The following is a 16,352-nucleotide window of genomic DNA, read 5'->3' as shown; positions in this document are numbered from 1 at the left end:
AGTTACCTCATCTGTAAAATGGGGATTAAAAGTGTGAGCCCCACGTGGGACAACCTGAATATACTGTATCTATCCCAGTGCTTAGAACAGTGCTTGGCACATAGTAAGTGCTTAGCAAATACCATTATTATTATTATATTATTATTATTTCATTGGTCAGATGGAAAGTCAGGCCCATGGCATTGAGGTCCAGAACCAAATCAGTACTTTTAATCAGAATAGGTATCACATATATATATGCCATTGGAAGCTTGGTAAAGGAGTCTGTGTGCCTGTAGGTCACTTGCATCGGGCACATCATCGGAGCTGTGGTGGCCGACACCCCTGAGCACGCCCAGAGAGCTGCTAGAGCCGTGAAGATCACCTACGAGGAGCTCCCTGCAATCATCTCGATCGAGGTGGGCTAGCCTGGGCCCTGGTCTCCCAGCTCCTTGGGACCCCACCATCCACCCCAAAATGCTTTCCCATTCAGTGATTGCTGGTCATGGGGCTCATCACCTCTGCGTAGCTGTGGAGTTTACTCTGGAGGAAGAGGCTGCCCCTTTGCTGCTGAACTTCACCCTTCCAGTAACTCCCTCTCTCTACCCCAGTGAGCATTATGAGCGAGAGATAAAGGGTGCTACAGCTCTGAGAGTTTCTCATCCTCTTTCCCTTCTTGCTCTTCCAACCACTATGATAACCCAATGTTCCACTCTTGTTTTTCAGGACGCCCTGAAGGAGAAGTCATTTCATACGGGTAACTTTCTGCTGAAGATTGAGAAAGGAGACCTCCAGAAGGGATTTGCTGATGCTGAACACATCCTCGAAGGTGCCGGGGGGAATGTTTTAGAAGTATCCCTCCATCAGAGAAGTCACCTTGTCTGAGAAGATGACATATAATTACCACAGCCTCAATGGAAATCTCCCCCATATTGCTGAATCCCTGAGCTCCCAACTGTAAGGGGCCAAAGGAAGTCACTCAGTCTCTCCCTCTGCCTCCAGGCAGGACTCCACCAATGCCAGTCAATCAGACAGTGTTTTCCCTGTTCCTGATAGAGCGACCTAAGGGAGGAGATTCCATGGCTGAACATGATCATGTCTTTCGTGAATCAGCACCTCAGAGGAAGGTTTTTCTCTCATTCAATCCAAAACTCTCCTGATGTTACAGGGTCCTTTTTTTCACCAAAAGAATGATTCCTTCAAAGTGCCCGAGCTTGCTGAGCTCCCCAGCTTACCGACTGGTCCAGATTCAGCCTCTGTGCTACTGATGGCTTTATCTCCCATTGCCTCTCTAGGAGAGGTCTACATAGGTGGACAGAAGCACTTCTATCTGGAGACTCACTGCACCATTGCGGTCCCCAAAGGAGAATCAGGAGAGATGGAGCTCTTCGTGTCCACCCAGAACATAAACGTGACACAGGTGACCAACTGGCCATGTTGGACTTTGGAGAACAGAGGATGGAAAAGAGGGAGAAGCAGAAAAGGATGCCAGAAAGATATGACTACTTAAAGGGCCCGTGACCTGAGCCCCTTTTCTGAGTCCGTTATCCCCCCTTTTCCCCAGGGAAGCAGGGGCTATGGAGATCCTCCCTCTTCATTACCCCTCCATGTCCCTCCCTCTGACTGCCCTGCTGTCCCAGATCACCTTACGACACTCATTCTCATCTCTCCTCTACTCCTCCTGGCTTCCTCTGTCCCTCCCCATCAAGCCAAAACTCCTCCAATCACCTCACGGTTCTCCACCACCTCACCCCACCTTACCTGTCTGCTCTCTTTACTGCCTCTTCGCTCTCTCTGTTCCTCCCAAAGAAATCTCTTAACTGTACTTTGATTTCAGTATTCCCTCCTTCCCTCAAGTAGCATGGCTTAGTGGAAAGAGCACGGGCATGGGAGTCAGAGGTTGTGGGTTCTAATTCTGGACTCGCCACTTAGCTGTGTGACTTTGGGCAAGTCACTTAACTTCTCTGTGCTTTAGTTACCTAATCTGTAAAATGAGGATTAAGACTGTGAACCTCATGTGGGTCAATCTGATTACCTTGTATCTACCCCAGTGCTTAGAACAGTGCTTGGCACATAGTAAGCACTTAAATACAATTATTATTATTATTATTATCACCTTGCTCATGCCACCCTCCTGGCTTGAAACTCCTGTCCCCCACTCCCTCCATCAGAGAAGTCACAGGTCTTCTTACATCCCAATCTCTCCTCTGTCAACAAGGATTCCCCAATTCATTTCCAGCACTCTATACTGTCTAAGCCCAACACTCACACTGGGGAAGGTATTTATACCTATCCACAACACTCTTGTATATATGTCTATTAAATTATATGTTCAATTATACACTCCACCTGTAAATATGGAGTGTATAATTATAGTATATTATATAATCATATTATTAATAATATATAATATATTATAATTATAGGATATGCATTCATTCAATGTCATATTTATTGAGTGCTTACTGTGTGCAGAGCACTGTCCTAAGCACTTGGAAAATACAAATCCTCAACAAAGAGAGACAGTCCCTGCCCAGGGCTCACAGTCTGGAAGAGGAGGAGACAGATGTCAGGAGAAGTAAACAGGCATCAATAGCGTCAATATAAATAAATAGAATGATAGATATATATATACCTCATTAGTAGAAATAAATAGAACAGTAAATATGTACATATATACACAGGTGCTGTGGGGTGGGGATGGGGGTAGAGCAAAGGGAGTGAGTTGGGGTGATGTGGAGGGGAGGGGGAGCAGAGGAATAGGGGGGCTTAATCTGGGAAGGCCTCCTGGAGAAGATGAGCCTTCAGTAGGGCTTTGAAGTGGGGAAGTGTGATGGTTTGGAGGATTTGAAGAGGGAGGGCATTCCAGGCCAGAGGTAGGACATGGGCCAGGCGTCGAAGGCTAGACAGGAGAGAACGAGGCACAGTGAGAAGATATGTATTTATTATATATGTATATGTACATACCATTTATATATACTATATATTTGTCTCCACACTTCAAAGCATACAATCCTCTGGTCAGGGACTACTTTCCATGTGCACTATAATTAGTCAATCAGGCAGTTATATTTATTGATCCCTTACAGTGTGCAGGGCGCTTGGAAGAGTATGATATAACAATTATAATAATGATATTTGTTAAGTGCTTATGTGTGAAGCATTGTTCTAAATGCTGGGGGGAATACAAGGTGATCAGGTTGTCCCATATGGGGCTCACAGTCTTACCCCATTTTACAGATGAGGTAACTGAGGCACAGAGAAGTTAAGTGACCAGCCCAAAGTAACACAGTTGACAAGTGGTGGAGCCGGGATTAGGACCCACGACCTCTGACTCCCAAGCCCGTGCTTCTTCCACTAATACCTGATACATTACCTGACCAAAATGAGCCTACTGTCAAGAGGGAGAGACAGACAATTAAATATAAATAAATAAATTACAGACACGTACCTAAGTACTGTGGGGCTGGGAGTGGGAATAAATAAAGGGAGCAAGTCAGGGTGATGCAAAAGGGAGTGGGAGAAGAGGAAAGGAGGACTTAATCAGGGAAGGCCTCTTGGAGGAGATGTGCCATTATAGCAAGTGGCCACTCAATATTATTGCGACTGCTCTTACTACAGTTCGAACTGCTGAAGACTTGGGGTGGGGATAAGGTTATCTGAAAGTCCAGCATCACCACCCTCAATGGCATGTGTCAAGTGCCTAGTTTTTCATTCATTCACTAGTATTCAATACTTCCCCAGAGCACTTCTTAGGCCCATAGAAATGTAGAGCAGAATACAAGACAATTCCTGCCAGGGCGGAGCTTACAGTCTAATGATGCCAGGCCTGGAGAGACTCTTGGCTATGTGGACTGGAAACATCTGAGCCTGGCCCAGGGTAGAGCCTGAATTTACCGCTAATGAATATGGTGAATTTAGGTCAGGTTCCTTCCTCCTCCATTAGGCTCCCAGCTGCTGGTCTGGAAACAGTCCTGGCTGGTATGGGCTTCGTAAGTGTTGACCTTGATGCCCGGACATTTACAGGGGTGTCTTCTTTCCACAGCGTTATGTTTCCAAAGTCTTGGGTGTCCCACCAAACCGGATTTTAGTTCATGTGAAGAGACTGGGAGGAGGTTTTGGAGGAAAGGAGTCCAGAACCACTATATTATCCACAGTGGTGGCCGTCGCCGCACACAAGTAAGTGCCCAGCACAGGCTCTGGGGGGTTAGCAGGCTTTATGGGGAGCAGCGTTCCTGTGGGATCCCAGAGCTGGGCTCGGAATTGGGCCTGAGAGAAGCCTGGAGAGTGGTAAAGGTGGCGGTGTCTCTCGCAGGACCGGCCGGCCCATACGCTGCATGCTGGACCGAGATGAAGACATGCTGGTGATGGGCGGGAGGCATCCCTTCATGGCCCGCTATAAGGTATGGGATGGAGGGGAGCCCTGACGGGGCTGGCAGCAGAGAGCACTTAAGATGGAATGAGTGGGACAACTGAAGGCTGCAGAGTCCCAAAATGGGAGCGTTAAAGTGTGGCTCTTCCGAGTTTCTTCAATTATGCCCTGGGCAGGCTCCTTTTTGGGAGGGTAGCCCAGAACATAAGCACCTCGGTCTGCCACGAGATGGCAGTGCTATCCTCCGGGAAACACAGGAAATCCACGATGGGGGACCAGGGCCCTGTCACCAACTCAAGATAATTCAGATTCAGTTTCTTTACCTTTCTGCTCCTCAGTTTCCCACGCTGGGAGATGAAGTCGGTGGTGGTGGAGGCTGAGTGTCATCCACTCTGAAAATCTGAAAATCTCTCCAAGACAGAGTATTCTCATTACCGGTATTACACTGGGACCGGAGTTTGGGCTGCTTAGGTGAAATGTCCCCATGTTTGCAGCTTCCACCAACCCTATGCGGATCCCCGGGATGAAGGCAGTTTTTAGATATGGCTCATCTCCCTTGCAATTTCCTTCTTCAGGAGTAAGTGAGTGGAGAGGAATAGAGAGTCGATGTATTAGGACACACCAGTGGTTGAGGGAGCTCCAGAAGTTTCCCTTGACTCCCTTCTTCTCTTTTGTTTCCCTATTAGGTTGGCTTCCTGAAGAATGGGAAAGTGGTGGCTTTGGAAATTGAATACCATAGCAATGCGGGAAACAGCATCGATCTCTCGAAGAGTGTAAGAAGGGCCCCAAAGTCTGGAATCTTGGTGTGGTAGAGGAAGCTACAAGTTGTCCCCCAAATGCTAAGGAACTGACATTGAAGCCAGGGCAGTGTGGGTTGTTGTTTTTTGTGGGTCATTTTAGTAGAATTTATTTACCCACACAATATGTGCAAACCACTGTTCCAAGCATTTAAGTGACTAAGCAGATCGGACATAATTCCTGTCCTAAACGTGGCTCATATGCGAAGTAACTGGTTCCTTGGACTGAGAATCAGAAGATTGGGACTCTGTTCTAGTTTGTGGAGATAGGTGGGGGTCTGGGACAAGTCTGTGTCACTGGAGCCAAAATCAATGAGCTAGATTCTCCCCTGTGCACTGAGGAGCACCTGTTCTGCAAGAATGAGGGAAGAAGATTGTGTTGTTTCATCTTGAAGCTGTGTTCAGAGACTGAGGATTCTCAGAGGTGCTGTCACCAAACATGATGCTTTCCAGATGGCAGGAAACTGTCATAGAACCAGCAGTGTGGACCTGGAGAATTCCTGGGTGCCTGTGACTAGTTCTAGTCTGCTTCCTCTTGTGCTGCTCTGGGCCATATCTCCTGACTGCAAGGTTCTGGAAGGACTTGGTGGGATGTAGTCTTGCCACACTGGAAAATTGCAGACTGAGAGGGGCTTTGATTGAAGTTTACCCAATCGTGAAGGTTGTTGACATAGCCAACAAGGAGTTGTTAGTCATCAAATCTCACATCAACAGAATGGTCGAGGGGGTGGGCGGGAATCCTAGAAAGCCTGACTCTGGTAAACTCAAGCAAACTCTAGACTGTAAATTCCTTGGAGGCAGTGATCGTGCCTACCAACTCTATTGTAATTTACTCTCCCAAGCAATTACTACAGTGATTTACACTCAGTAAGCACTCACCAAATACCACTGATTGACTGACCAAACGAAACACTTTTCCACACACCAAGTGGTAAATGCACAGAATCCTTTACTACAGGAAGTTGTGCAGGTGAAAATTATCTGTAGGTTCATGAAAGTAGAACAAATTCATGGACGAGTGGCGAGTGGTTTATACTAGAGTACCAGGGGGATGGGGATGCTAAATGGTCCATTGATAATATATAGTATAGATGAAAGAAGAGGTTAACACTTACTAACTATAGTGGAGGATTGAGCTAATTGTCTGTAAAGGGCTCTGAGCTCCACAGGAAAATCTTCCGTGGACTATCCCATCTACAGTCTATTGTATTTATTGGTTGAGTTTCTGCCTCAAGGGAGCCCTTCTGCCTCCAGCCCAAATGTGTCCTGCCCAGATTTAGAGCAGCATGTATCTTCCTCTCTGGCGCCTGTCATTTAAGCTTTAGTTTGGGCTGAATGCCTCCTGCTACAGAGCTGCTAAAGTAACCTTTGAAGCTCACCTGCAGCAAGCAGGCTGTCCTCACCAGGAGAGGGTTTCCATGGTATAATCCCAAAGCCAGGAAACTCACATCAGTCACATTTAAGGATTTTCATTACTCAGAAGACTTTTCTAGAGGAGCCAGTGGATAAACATATAACTCTTTCCTGTCCTGTATCTCCCTTTCCAGATTATGGAGTCAGCTTTATTCAACATGGACAACTGCTATAAAATCCCCAACATCCGGGGCACCGGAAAACTTTGCAAGACCAACCTGCCCTCCAACACGGCCTTCCGGGGCTTCGGGGCTCCTCAGGGAATGTTCATCGCTGAGTCCTGGATGAGTAAAATTGCTGTGAAGTGTGGCCGCCCACCTGAGGAAGTAAGAGCTGGAGACAGGGACTTGGGACAGACATTCTGAGGAGAGACTTCACTCCTGTCACTCCCCACAGAGACACACTAATTACTCCCTAAAATGGAGAGAGGGGTGATTAAGGGCCGCTTGGAAGAAGGGGAGAGGGAGGTGATTAGATTGTGAACCCGCTTTGGGCAGGAATTGTCTCTATCTGTTGCCGAATTGTACATCCCAAGTGCTTAGTACAGTGCTTTGCACATAGTAAGCGCCCAATAAATGCTACTGAATGAATTGGGATAGTTTAGAGGAGGGAGAGAGGGAGGTGGTTGGAACAGTTTTGGTGCAGGGGAGAGGGAGGTGGTTGAGATGATTTAGGAGGGGGCAGAGAGAGTGGGATATGCCCACCGGGCTGGGCCAAGGCTCCTCTGTTCCCTGCCACACTGAGCCTCTGTCTGCCTTGGGACAGGTGCGGAGGCTGAACATGTACGAGGACGGGGACCTGACTCACTTCAATCAGAAACTGGAGGGGTTCATGGTGCCTCGGTGCTGGTCCGAGTGCCTGGAGAACTCCCAGTACCATGCCAGGAGGATGGAGGTTGAGACGTTCAACAGGTCAGCAGGGGAGCAGGGAGGAACCATCCCTGGGCAGTGCGGCCTGCTGTGACCATCCATCTTCCTCTAAGCTGAAGGAGGGAAGATAAGAATAATAATAATAATGTTGGTATTTGTTAAGTGCTTACTATGTGCCGAGCACTGTTTTAAGCTCTGGGGTAGATACAGGGTAATCAGGTTGTCCCACATGAGGCTCAGAGTCTTCATCCCCCTTTACAGATGAGGGAACTGAGGCACTGAGAAGTCAAGTGACTTGACCAAAGTCACACAGCTGACAGGTGGCAGAGCTGGGATTAGAACCCATGACCTCCGACTCCTAAACCCGGGCTCTTTCCACTGAGCCAAGCTGCTTCTGGGCAAGATAAGCACTCAAGACCCAAGAACATTTGGGCGTTTTGACCCCGGAGAATTCTGGAGATGCTTTTCATTTGGGGAGCAGGATAGAAGAGCCCAGGGTGATGAGCTGCAGTCACCCCATGTTAGCTCTAATGACTCCCCAAGGCCCCATCTGGCTTACCATGTCTCTGGGTAGGAAACACTAGCTAAGTGACACAGACATGCACAAATGCAGCTTGGCCTAGTAAAAAGAGCTCAGGCCCAGGAGTCAGAGGACCTAAATTCTAATCCCAGCTCTGCCACTTGCCTGCTGCGTGACCTTGGGCAAGTCACTTAAGTTCTCTGTGCCTCAGTTACCTCATCGGTAAACTGGGTAGTCTGTGAGCCCCATGTGGGATGGGGACTCTGTCCAACCTGATCATCTTCTATTTACCCCAGCACTTAGAAGGGTGCTTGTTCGTCCCATAGAAAGCTCTTGTCAAGTATCATAAAAAAAGAAAATTCAAGGAGAAAGCAGGCTGCCTGTGCTGGAGTAGAGGAGGCGCGGTGAGTTCCCGGTCCTTGGAGCTTGCAGGAATGCTGGATCTGCTCTAGGGAAACTGACATGCTAAAGATAGAATACCTCCCCACTGCAAACCCTGAGCTGATTCTGCAGCCCACTCACTCCTGGTTTGCTGTTAAGTCAGTGAAAGAAAATCAGTGCATAATTAGAAAAAGACTAACATTATTGCTTCTCCCTAGGGAGAATGCCTGGAAGAAGAGGGGATTGGCTATAATTCCCACCAAGTTTTCAATAAGTATTGGCATCCCGTTCCTGAACCAGGTAATTGTCTTCTCCTTTGCTAGATGTGCTCACAGGGATGGGGCTCTACCTATACTGTTGAAAGTCATCAGACAACATGTCTTTATGTCAGGTCCCCAGAGTGCCTAGCATTGTGCTAAACTCTTAGGCTACAAGAAGACACAGTCTTCCTCCAGGAGTTTTCAGATGAATACAGGAGGCAGGAGAGACCCATTCAATCGATATAATGACGAGATGATGATTACTAGGAAACACAGGGCTTCTGATTGAGAAATGGGAAGGATAAATCAGAGACTGCTTCCTGGAGGAGGTTTCCGATAAACCAGGATTTAGGAGGGGAAAGAGGAGGCTAAGCAAACAGAGATGAGATAAGGTTGTTCCTTGCCTAAGGTCCAGCCAGGAAGTAGTCTTGTCTGCAGGCTGGCAGGCCACAGATTGGGCAGGAATTGAGTAGGTTGCAAGGGTAGGGCCAGCTGGAGGGTTGACTGCAGTTTGAAACTTCAGCCTGCGGCAAGAGATATGAATTATAATGTCTATGGTCAATGTGTAAAATATAATTCTGTTATATGGTCCTCTCCCAAATGGTTCTATTCTATTCTGCATGCACTAAGCACTTGATGAATATGAATGATAGTCCATGGGAATCTGCTGTCTGAGAGTAGCTGAGTGGTTTTAATTCACTGTTTGGCACTGCCTGAATGCTGCTTTCCTCTTCTGGGCTGGTCCTTGAATTTGAACTGGGGATTTTTAGTTGGCTCTGCAGCATTCAGTTGTCAGCCTGGGGCCCATCTGACACGGTCCTAGTCTGGACTTGGGATAATGCTGCTCTCCTCCAATCTTTCCCTGCAGGCTGGGGCCCTGGTGCACGTGTACACAGATGGCTCTGTGCTGCTCACCCATGGGGGGATTGAGATGGGCCAAGGCCTGCACACCAAGATGATCCAGGTAAGCAGCCTGGGCAGTTCTGTCATACTTTCCTCACACTTGGCAGGCTTCTCAGTCTGCAGCTGTGGCTGCAGGGCCATACTTTGATCAAAATGGAGAGTCTTCTTAACATAATTAAAAACTTCTCACTCTAGGCTTCAAGGCTCTCCATCACCTTGCCCCCTCCTACCTCTCCTCCCTCCTCTCTTTCTACCGCCCACCCCGCACGCTCCGCTCCTCTGTCGCCCACCTCCTCACCGTCCCCCGTTCTCGCCTATCCCGCCGTCGACCCCTGGGCCATGTCCTCCCGCTGTCCTAGAATGTCCTCCCTCCTCACCTCTGCCAAACTAATTCTCTTCCCCTCTTCAAAACCCTACTTAGAGCTCACCTCCTCCAAGAGCCCTTCCCAGACTGAGCTTCCCCTTTTCCCTCTGCTCCCTCTGCTCCCCCTCTACCCTCCCTTCACCTCCCCTCAGCTAAACTCTCTTTTCCCCCTTTTCCTCTGCTCCTCCCCCTCTCCCTTCCCCTCCCCTCAGCACTGCGTTCGTCCGCTCAATTGTATGTATTTTCATTACCTTAGTTATTTTATTAATGAGATGTACATCACCTTGATTCTATTTATTGCTATTGTTTTACTGAGATGTTCATCTCCTTGATTCTATTTATTGCTATTGTTTTTGTTTTTGTCCGTCTCCCCCGATTAGACTGTAAGCCAGTTAATGGGCAGGGACTGTCTCTATCTGTTGCCGATATATACATTCCAAGCACTTAGTACAGTGCTGTGCACATAGTAAGTGCTCAATAAATGCTATGGAATGAACAATAATAATAATAATAATGGTATTTGTTAAGCACTTACTATGTGCCAAGCACTGTTCTAAGCACTGAGGGAGATACAAGGTAATCAGGTTGTCCTACATGGGACTCCCAGTCTGAATCCCCATTTTCCAGATGAGGTAACAGAGCCACAGAGAAGTTAAGTGACTTACCCAAAGTCACCCAGCTGACAAGTGGCAGAGTCAGGATCAGAACCCATTACCTGATTCCCAAACCCGTGCTCTTTCCATTAAGCCAGACTGCTTCTCATCCATGTCACACCCTGGCAGTCAGGTGAATGAGTGCTCAGAGCCAGAGGATTAAGGCCCAGTCCCACTGAACAGTCTCTGCAAAGTTATTCCGGTGTGGTTCCTGTGACCTGCAGTGCTCCCAACCCCAGTCCCTCCTGGATGCAGGCAATCCTTCGAGATTCCACCCTCAGCCCCCAACCTAAAAAGAAAGGGTCTAGGAACCAGCTCACCAACCCCATGATGGGCAGATGGGGAGACATTCAGCCACGACTGAAAGGGCTGGAGGCCGAAGGAAGGGATGTGGTGGGGTGGGATGGGGAGGGTTGAAGGCAAGGCAGGAACAATCTCCGGCATTTCACACTGCCATGACAGCTGGGAGCTTCTCGTACTGCAGGTGGCCAACAGAGTCCTGGGAATCCCAATGTCCAAAATCTACATCAGCGAGACGAGCACCAACACAGTGCCCAACACTTCTGCAACATCCGCCTCCCTCGGCACAGACCTTAACGGGATGGCTGTCCAGGTATGGACATGGCTGAGATGCCCTGCTTTCTGTACTGGCTCATGGTGGCAGGGAAGGAAGAATGAGTTTCCCAGGATGTATGGCCAGGCCCATGCATTGAAGTTTACCATGTGGGGCATCTCGTGCTTTTGGGGCTTATCATGTGCTTGCTCCCAGTTGGAGAAATGGAGAACAGGGGTAGCGGAGTGGGAGCACCTTCCAGGGGAGGGAAGACAAGGTGTGTAAGGAAGGCAACGAAAGCTGCTGCTACCAGGATCTCAGAACCAGCAAATGGAAACCCAGGGTTCTCCTGGTCTTTCACCTGCTAGCCTGGTGTCCATGGGCTGAAACGGAAGTTCATGCACTGCCTTCATATAGAGAAGAATTGTTGATGATGACCTTGGCCACTAACCATCCCACCCATGTTTCTCCACACTGTGCCCTCAAGGGGGCATCCCAACCTCCATATTTGCCTCACTCGGGTGCCCCCCGTGGGCCTGGCAGTTGCCGGTGCAAAGCCTAGCTAACTGCCAGCTGTAGCTCTGTACCCCTGGACTGGACCTGGGTAGTCCCAGAAGGTCCTGGAGTTTTCCCAAAGTCAGAGAGTTGCAGATCTGGGTTGCCCAGAGGCCAGCCCACAGGCCATATCACCATGGTCCTGGCTGTGGAACACATAGCTTCCTGCTGTCTCTCTGGGGTCACCTAGTAAATTCCAGTTCCCCATAGGAGGGTTGGCCCATCTGGACAGGCTGGTGTGAGGGTTCTCCTCCCTGGGTCCCTTCTGGGGAGGCAAGGGTTGTCGGGGTTGGTGAGCAGTGGCTCGAGAACTGCTATTCTGACAACTGCTTCTACTGTGATCTCAAATTCTATATTGCTTCTGGGTTTGGCCATGCCATATTGGCTCTCTGGGGCCACTGAGCCCAGCTCCAGACCCCTTTCCCACTCCCATGATAACCCTTCCCCCTAAGCAGAGGTCTGGAAAACAGGGGCACCTGGAATGGTGGCTGCAATTCCCTGAAGCATGTGGCCAGGGCTGCTGATGAAAAATTCTGTCAGCAGGACAGTGTTGATGGAGTTAGTGCTGTTCTTACTGCCTTCAGCTGATGGGCTGAGCTCTGTCATTGCACAAAATTAATAATTAATATGAGAAGTCTGTGTGTTTGTGTTTGTGTGTGCACATGTGCATGTGTGTCTTTACAGGCAGCGTGTAAAACTATTCTGGAAAGGCTGAAGCCATTCAAAGACCAAAATCCTAATGGTTCCTGGGAGGACTGGGTGAGTGTCTGGGATTCCTACTCAGGCTGGCCCTGAACGGGGGTGATGGGTTCAGAAGTCAAAACAAGTGGACCAACAAGTGCTTATGAACGGGGTCCTTCACACCTCACCATCCCTGGCTCCCAGCCTTTCTTTTCGGCTTTTGTGCCAGGATGTTTTGTGCCAAGAAGTCAGCAAGAGGCTGAGGCTCTGGAGTCCTGGACAAGAACCAGGGTTGGTTGGTTTCCCGGTGAATGTAGCCAGCCAGACTGGACCATACAGCCCCTCCAGGTTGTTCTTTATTCATTCTTTCATTCAATCATATTTATTGAGCACTTGCTGTGTACAAAACACTCTACCAAGCACTTGGGAGAGTACAATACAAAAACTAACAGACACGCTCCCTGCTCACAACGAGGTCACAGTGTAGAGATGGAGAGAGACACTGATATAAATAATTTGCAGGTATATACTTATGTGCTATGGAGACGGGAAGGAGGATGAATGAAGGGAGCAAGTCAGGGTGACACAGAAGGGAGTGGGAGAAGAGGAGAGGAGAACTCAGTCAGGGAAGACTTCTTGGAGTAGCTGTGCCTTTAATAAAGCTTTCAAGTAGGGGAGAGCAGTTAACTGATATGAGGAGGGAAGGCATTCCAGGCCAGAGGTAGGATCTGGGTGAAAGGTCAGCAGCAAGATTAAAGAAGATTGAGGTACAATGAGAAGGTTAGCATGAGAGGAATGAAGTGTTCGGGCTGGGTTGTAGTAGGAGAGTAACAAGGTGAGGTAGGAGGGGGTAAGGTCATTGAGTGATTTAAAGCCAGTGGTGAGGAGTTTTTGTTTGATGATCTGATCTGAATCATTTACTTTTGCTGTCTATATTGCCTGCATTCACTGGGAGGTTGCTCTACTCTTCATTTTTCTTCGCACAAGAGATGAATGGAAGAGATGAACATTGGTCCTGCCGTAGTGAGGGACCAGTTTCTCTGTTGGTACCTTCTTTTTGTGTCAAGGGCAAACCCCCGTCTCCCTCCTCCCAACCTCTACTGCAGTCCCAGGCAGGTCCTCCCGTGAATGCCAATCTACATATTTTCCGTACTTGTCAGGGCCAGTGTTCTCCACCTTCACAGCAAAATCACAACCATCACAGGAGCCCAACCAAAGCAACAGGTCTGGGACAGACCTCCCGTGGTCAGGGGAAGAGGCTTGGGCCATCTTCCTTACCCTGTCTAAACAGCCAACATCTCCTAACTCAGGCTTGGTTCGGGTAGTGTCTCTGGCACCGGAGCTCATTTTCCATATGTTGAGCATGTAGTAATAATAAGAATAGTAATGATAATAGTAATTGGGGTATTTGTTAAGCGCTTACTATGTGCCAAGCACTGTTTAAGTACTGGGGTAGATGCAAGGTAATCAGGTTGGACATAGTCCCTGTCCCACATGGGGCTCACAGTCTGAATCCCCATTTTTTAGCTCAGGTAACTGAGGCACAGAGTAATTAAATGATTTGCCCAAAGTCACACAGCAGACATGTGGTGAAGCTGGGATTAGAACCCATTTCCACAAACTTCCAGACCCGTGCTCTTTCCACTAGGCCACGCTGCGTCTCATAGTCCATGCTGCTTCTCATTTGCAAGTACAGAGCTGAGCCTCACTTCTAGACAGTAAGAAGGATCCCTCAAAGGATATTTTAGAAGATGACTTAATGGTGAGGTCTGGGCTGCATGCTCTGCATGGCCCGGAACTGATTCTTGGGCACTTAATGGATGCTGTCCTGGGATTTAGACCATCTGCCAGATTTAGGAGCTCTCCCCAGGTTCCTGCAAGCCCTTGCCCCCAAATTTCAAAACCTGCATCTGTGAACCCAAACTCAGACCCTTTCTCAAAATCGTTTTTCTCTCACTCAGGTGTCAGCAGCCTACAGGGCACCAGTGAGTTTATCAGCAACAGGGTTCTACAGGTGAGTGGTGTGGATTGAAGCCAATCTCGCAGCATTAGGCCCAGTATTTAGGCAGAGCTGAAGAAGCTTCACCAGCTCTTTGAATGACAAGTGATTTGTTTTTAATTTGTTTTATGGCATATGTTAAGCACTTACTATGTGTTAGGAACTGTACTATGTGCTGGGGTAGATAAAAAGTTGGGCACAGTCCACGTCCCACATGGGGTTCACTTTCTTAACCCCCATTTTACAGATGAGGTAACGGAGACAAAGAGAAGTGAAGTGACTTGCCCAAAGTCGCACAGCAGACAAGTGGCAGAGTGGGGATTGGAAGCCAGGTCCTTCTGACTCCCAGGACTGTGCTCTATCCATTGGGCACACTTCTTCTCAGTGGACTATTATCCCATTTTCCTTCTATTTCCCAACAATAAACTAGTATTTTTGAACCTCACATGGCTTCTTCCCTCCGATCAGCGTGGCTTGGTGTGCCGAAACCGAGGCAGAAATAATTTGAGACTTGCCCAAATCTTCCATATTGAAACTGGTGAGAATATCTGCATAAAGGTGGGATATTGATTAACAAGTGTCCCAGACCCTATCTCAGAAGAGCACAGTGCACACACTTCCAAGGATTCCCAAGACTGTGGGTTCTAGTTGCAATTTGGGTATTAACTCTCTGTGAGATTTTGTGTAAATCCTTTAAATCTCTCTGTAAATTTCCTGAATCGGAGCTCTAGGCTACTAGACGCTCTTCAGTTTAATATGACTAAAGCAGACTGCAAAAGCCCCTAGCGCAGTTTTGAAGGGTTAGATGGTAAATTTCCTAACTTCTTTCTTTGGTTAACTTGTCAATAAGAATTTACTGTTCATTCCGGTAAATGAAATCTTCCTCCCATTGTCTTGTCTGATGTCCTGCTTCTGCTGCAGTCTCCCAAACACTTAGCACAGGGCTTTGCACCACTTTATCAATCAGTCAATCATGGTGTAGTGGATAGTGCCCTGGCCTGCAAGTCAGAAGGTCATGGGTTTTAATTCTGGCTCTGCCACTTGCCTGCTGTGTGGCCTTAGGCAAGTCGTTTCACTTCTCTGTGCCTCAGTTATCTCAACTGTAAAATGAGGAATAAGTCTGTGAGACAAGGACTTTGTCCAACCCGATTTGCTTGTATCCACCCCAGCGCTTTGTACAGGGCCTGGCACATCGTAAGCACTCAACAAATACTGTAATCATTACAGTGCTTAGGACAGTGCTTAACAAATACCATCATTAGGCGCTTAGTACAGTGCTCTGCACACAGTAAGCACTCGATAAATATGATTGAATGTATTTTTAATGGTTTTTGTTAAGTGTTTACTCTGTGATGGGTACTGTACTAAGCACAGAGGCAAATACAAGCTAATTAGGTTGGACACAGTCCACCTCCCACAGGGGGTTCACAATCAATTCCCATTTTACAGATGAGATAACTGAGGCCTGGACAAGTTAAGTGACTTGCCTAGGGTCACACAGATAGGTGGTGCAGGCAGGATTAGAACCCATGTCCTCTGCTGTTAAGGCCCGTGCTCTTTCCACTAGACTATGCTGCTTCTTATAGGCCATGCAGAGTCAGAATTAGAAACCAGGTCTGTGTTGTATCCCCTAGGCCACACTACTCCTCTTTATAGAGCGCTTACTGTGTACAGAACATTGTACTAAACACTTGGGAGAGTACAGTACAACAGAGTTGGTAGACACATTCCCTCCCTACAACGAGCTTACAGTCTAGAGGGGGAGACACACATTAATATAAATAATAATTAACTTGGGATCTCAGGGTTTTAGAGACATGACCATTAGTTCTTTTTGCTCAGCATTGTAAAATCTCACTGTATCCTTTCTCTCTGCTCAGTACCCCTAACCTGGGCTATAATTTTGAGACCAATTCGGGAAATCGCTTCAATTACTTCTGCTATGGGGTGGCGTGTTCTGAGGTGGAGATTGACTGCTTGACAGGCGACTACCAGGTAAAAGCAGAGAGTCCTTGTTTCAACATAACTGGCCATGTTGGACGGAAAGGCAATA

General features: G+C 48.0%; 1 protein-coding gene across 4 annotated transcripts in view; it reads left to right on the top strand.

Moving 5' to 3' along the window:
* The window catches only part of LOC100681543 (xanthine dehydrogenase/oxidase-like), a 49,110-nt gene that overhangs the window by 29,595 nt on the left and 3,163 nt on the right, over positions 1-16,352 (top strand). For all 4 annotated transcript variants that reach the window (XM_039910103.1, XM_039910104.1, XM_029049798.2 and 1 more), the window contains 14 exons: positions 279-398; positions 706-808; positions 1,275-1,399; positions 4,025-4,158; positions 4,295-4,382; positions 5,038-5,124; positions 6,696-6,887; positions 7,327-7,472; positions 8,550-8,631; positions 9,460-9,555; positions 10,996-11,124; positions 12,304-12,378; positions 14,262-14,314; positions 16,180-16,294. In XM_039910103.1, coding sequence (XP_039766037.1) covers positions 279-398; positions 706-808; positions 1,275-1,399; positions 4,025-4,158; positions 4,295-4,382; positions 5,038-5,124; positions 6,696-6,887; positions 7,327-7,472; positions 8,550-8,631; positions 9,460-9,555; positions 10,996-11,124; positions 12,304-12,378; positions 14,262-14,314; positions 16,180-16,294 — 1,545 coding nt within the window. The remainder of the gene's footprint in view (positions 1-278; positions 399-705; positions 809-1,274; positions 1,400-4,024; positions 4,159-4,294; positions 4,383-5,037; positions 5,125-6,695; positions 6,888-7,326; positions 7,473-8,549; positions 8,632-9,459; positions 9,556-10,995; positions 11,125-12,303; positions 12,379-14,261; positions 14,315-16,179; positions 16,295-16,352) is intronic.

Source organism: Ornithorhynchus anatinus, chromosome X1, assembly GCF_004115215.2.
Source record: "Ornithorhynchus anatinus isolate Pmale09 chromosome X1, mOrnAna1.pri.v4, whole genome shotgun sequence".
Taxonomy (NCBI): domain Eukaryota; kingdom Metazoa; phylum Chordata; class Mammalia; order Monotremata; family Ornithorhynchidae; genus Ornithorhynchus; species Ornithorhynchus anatinus.
This window is presented reverse-complemented; position numbering and strand designations above follow the sequence as displayed.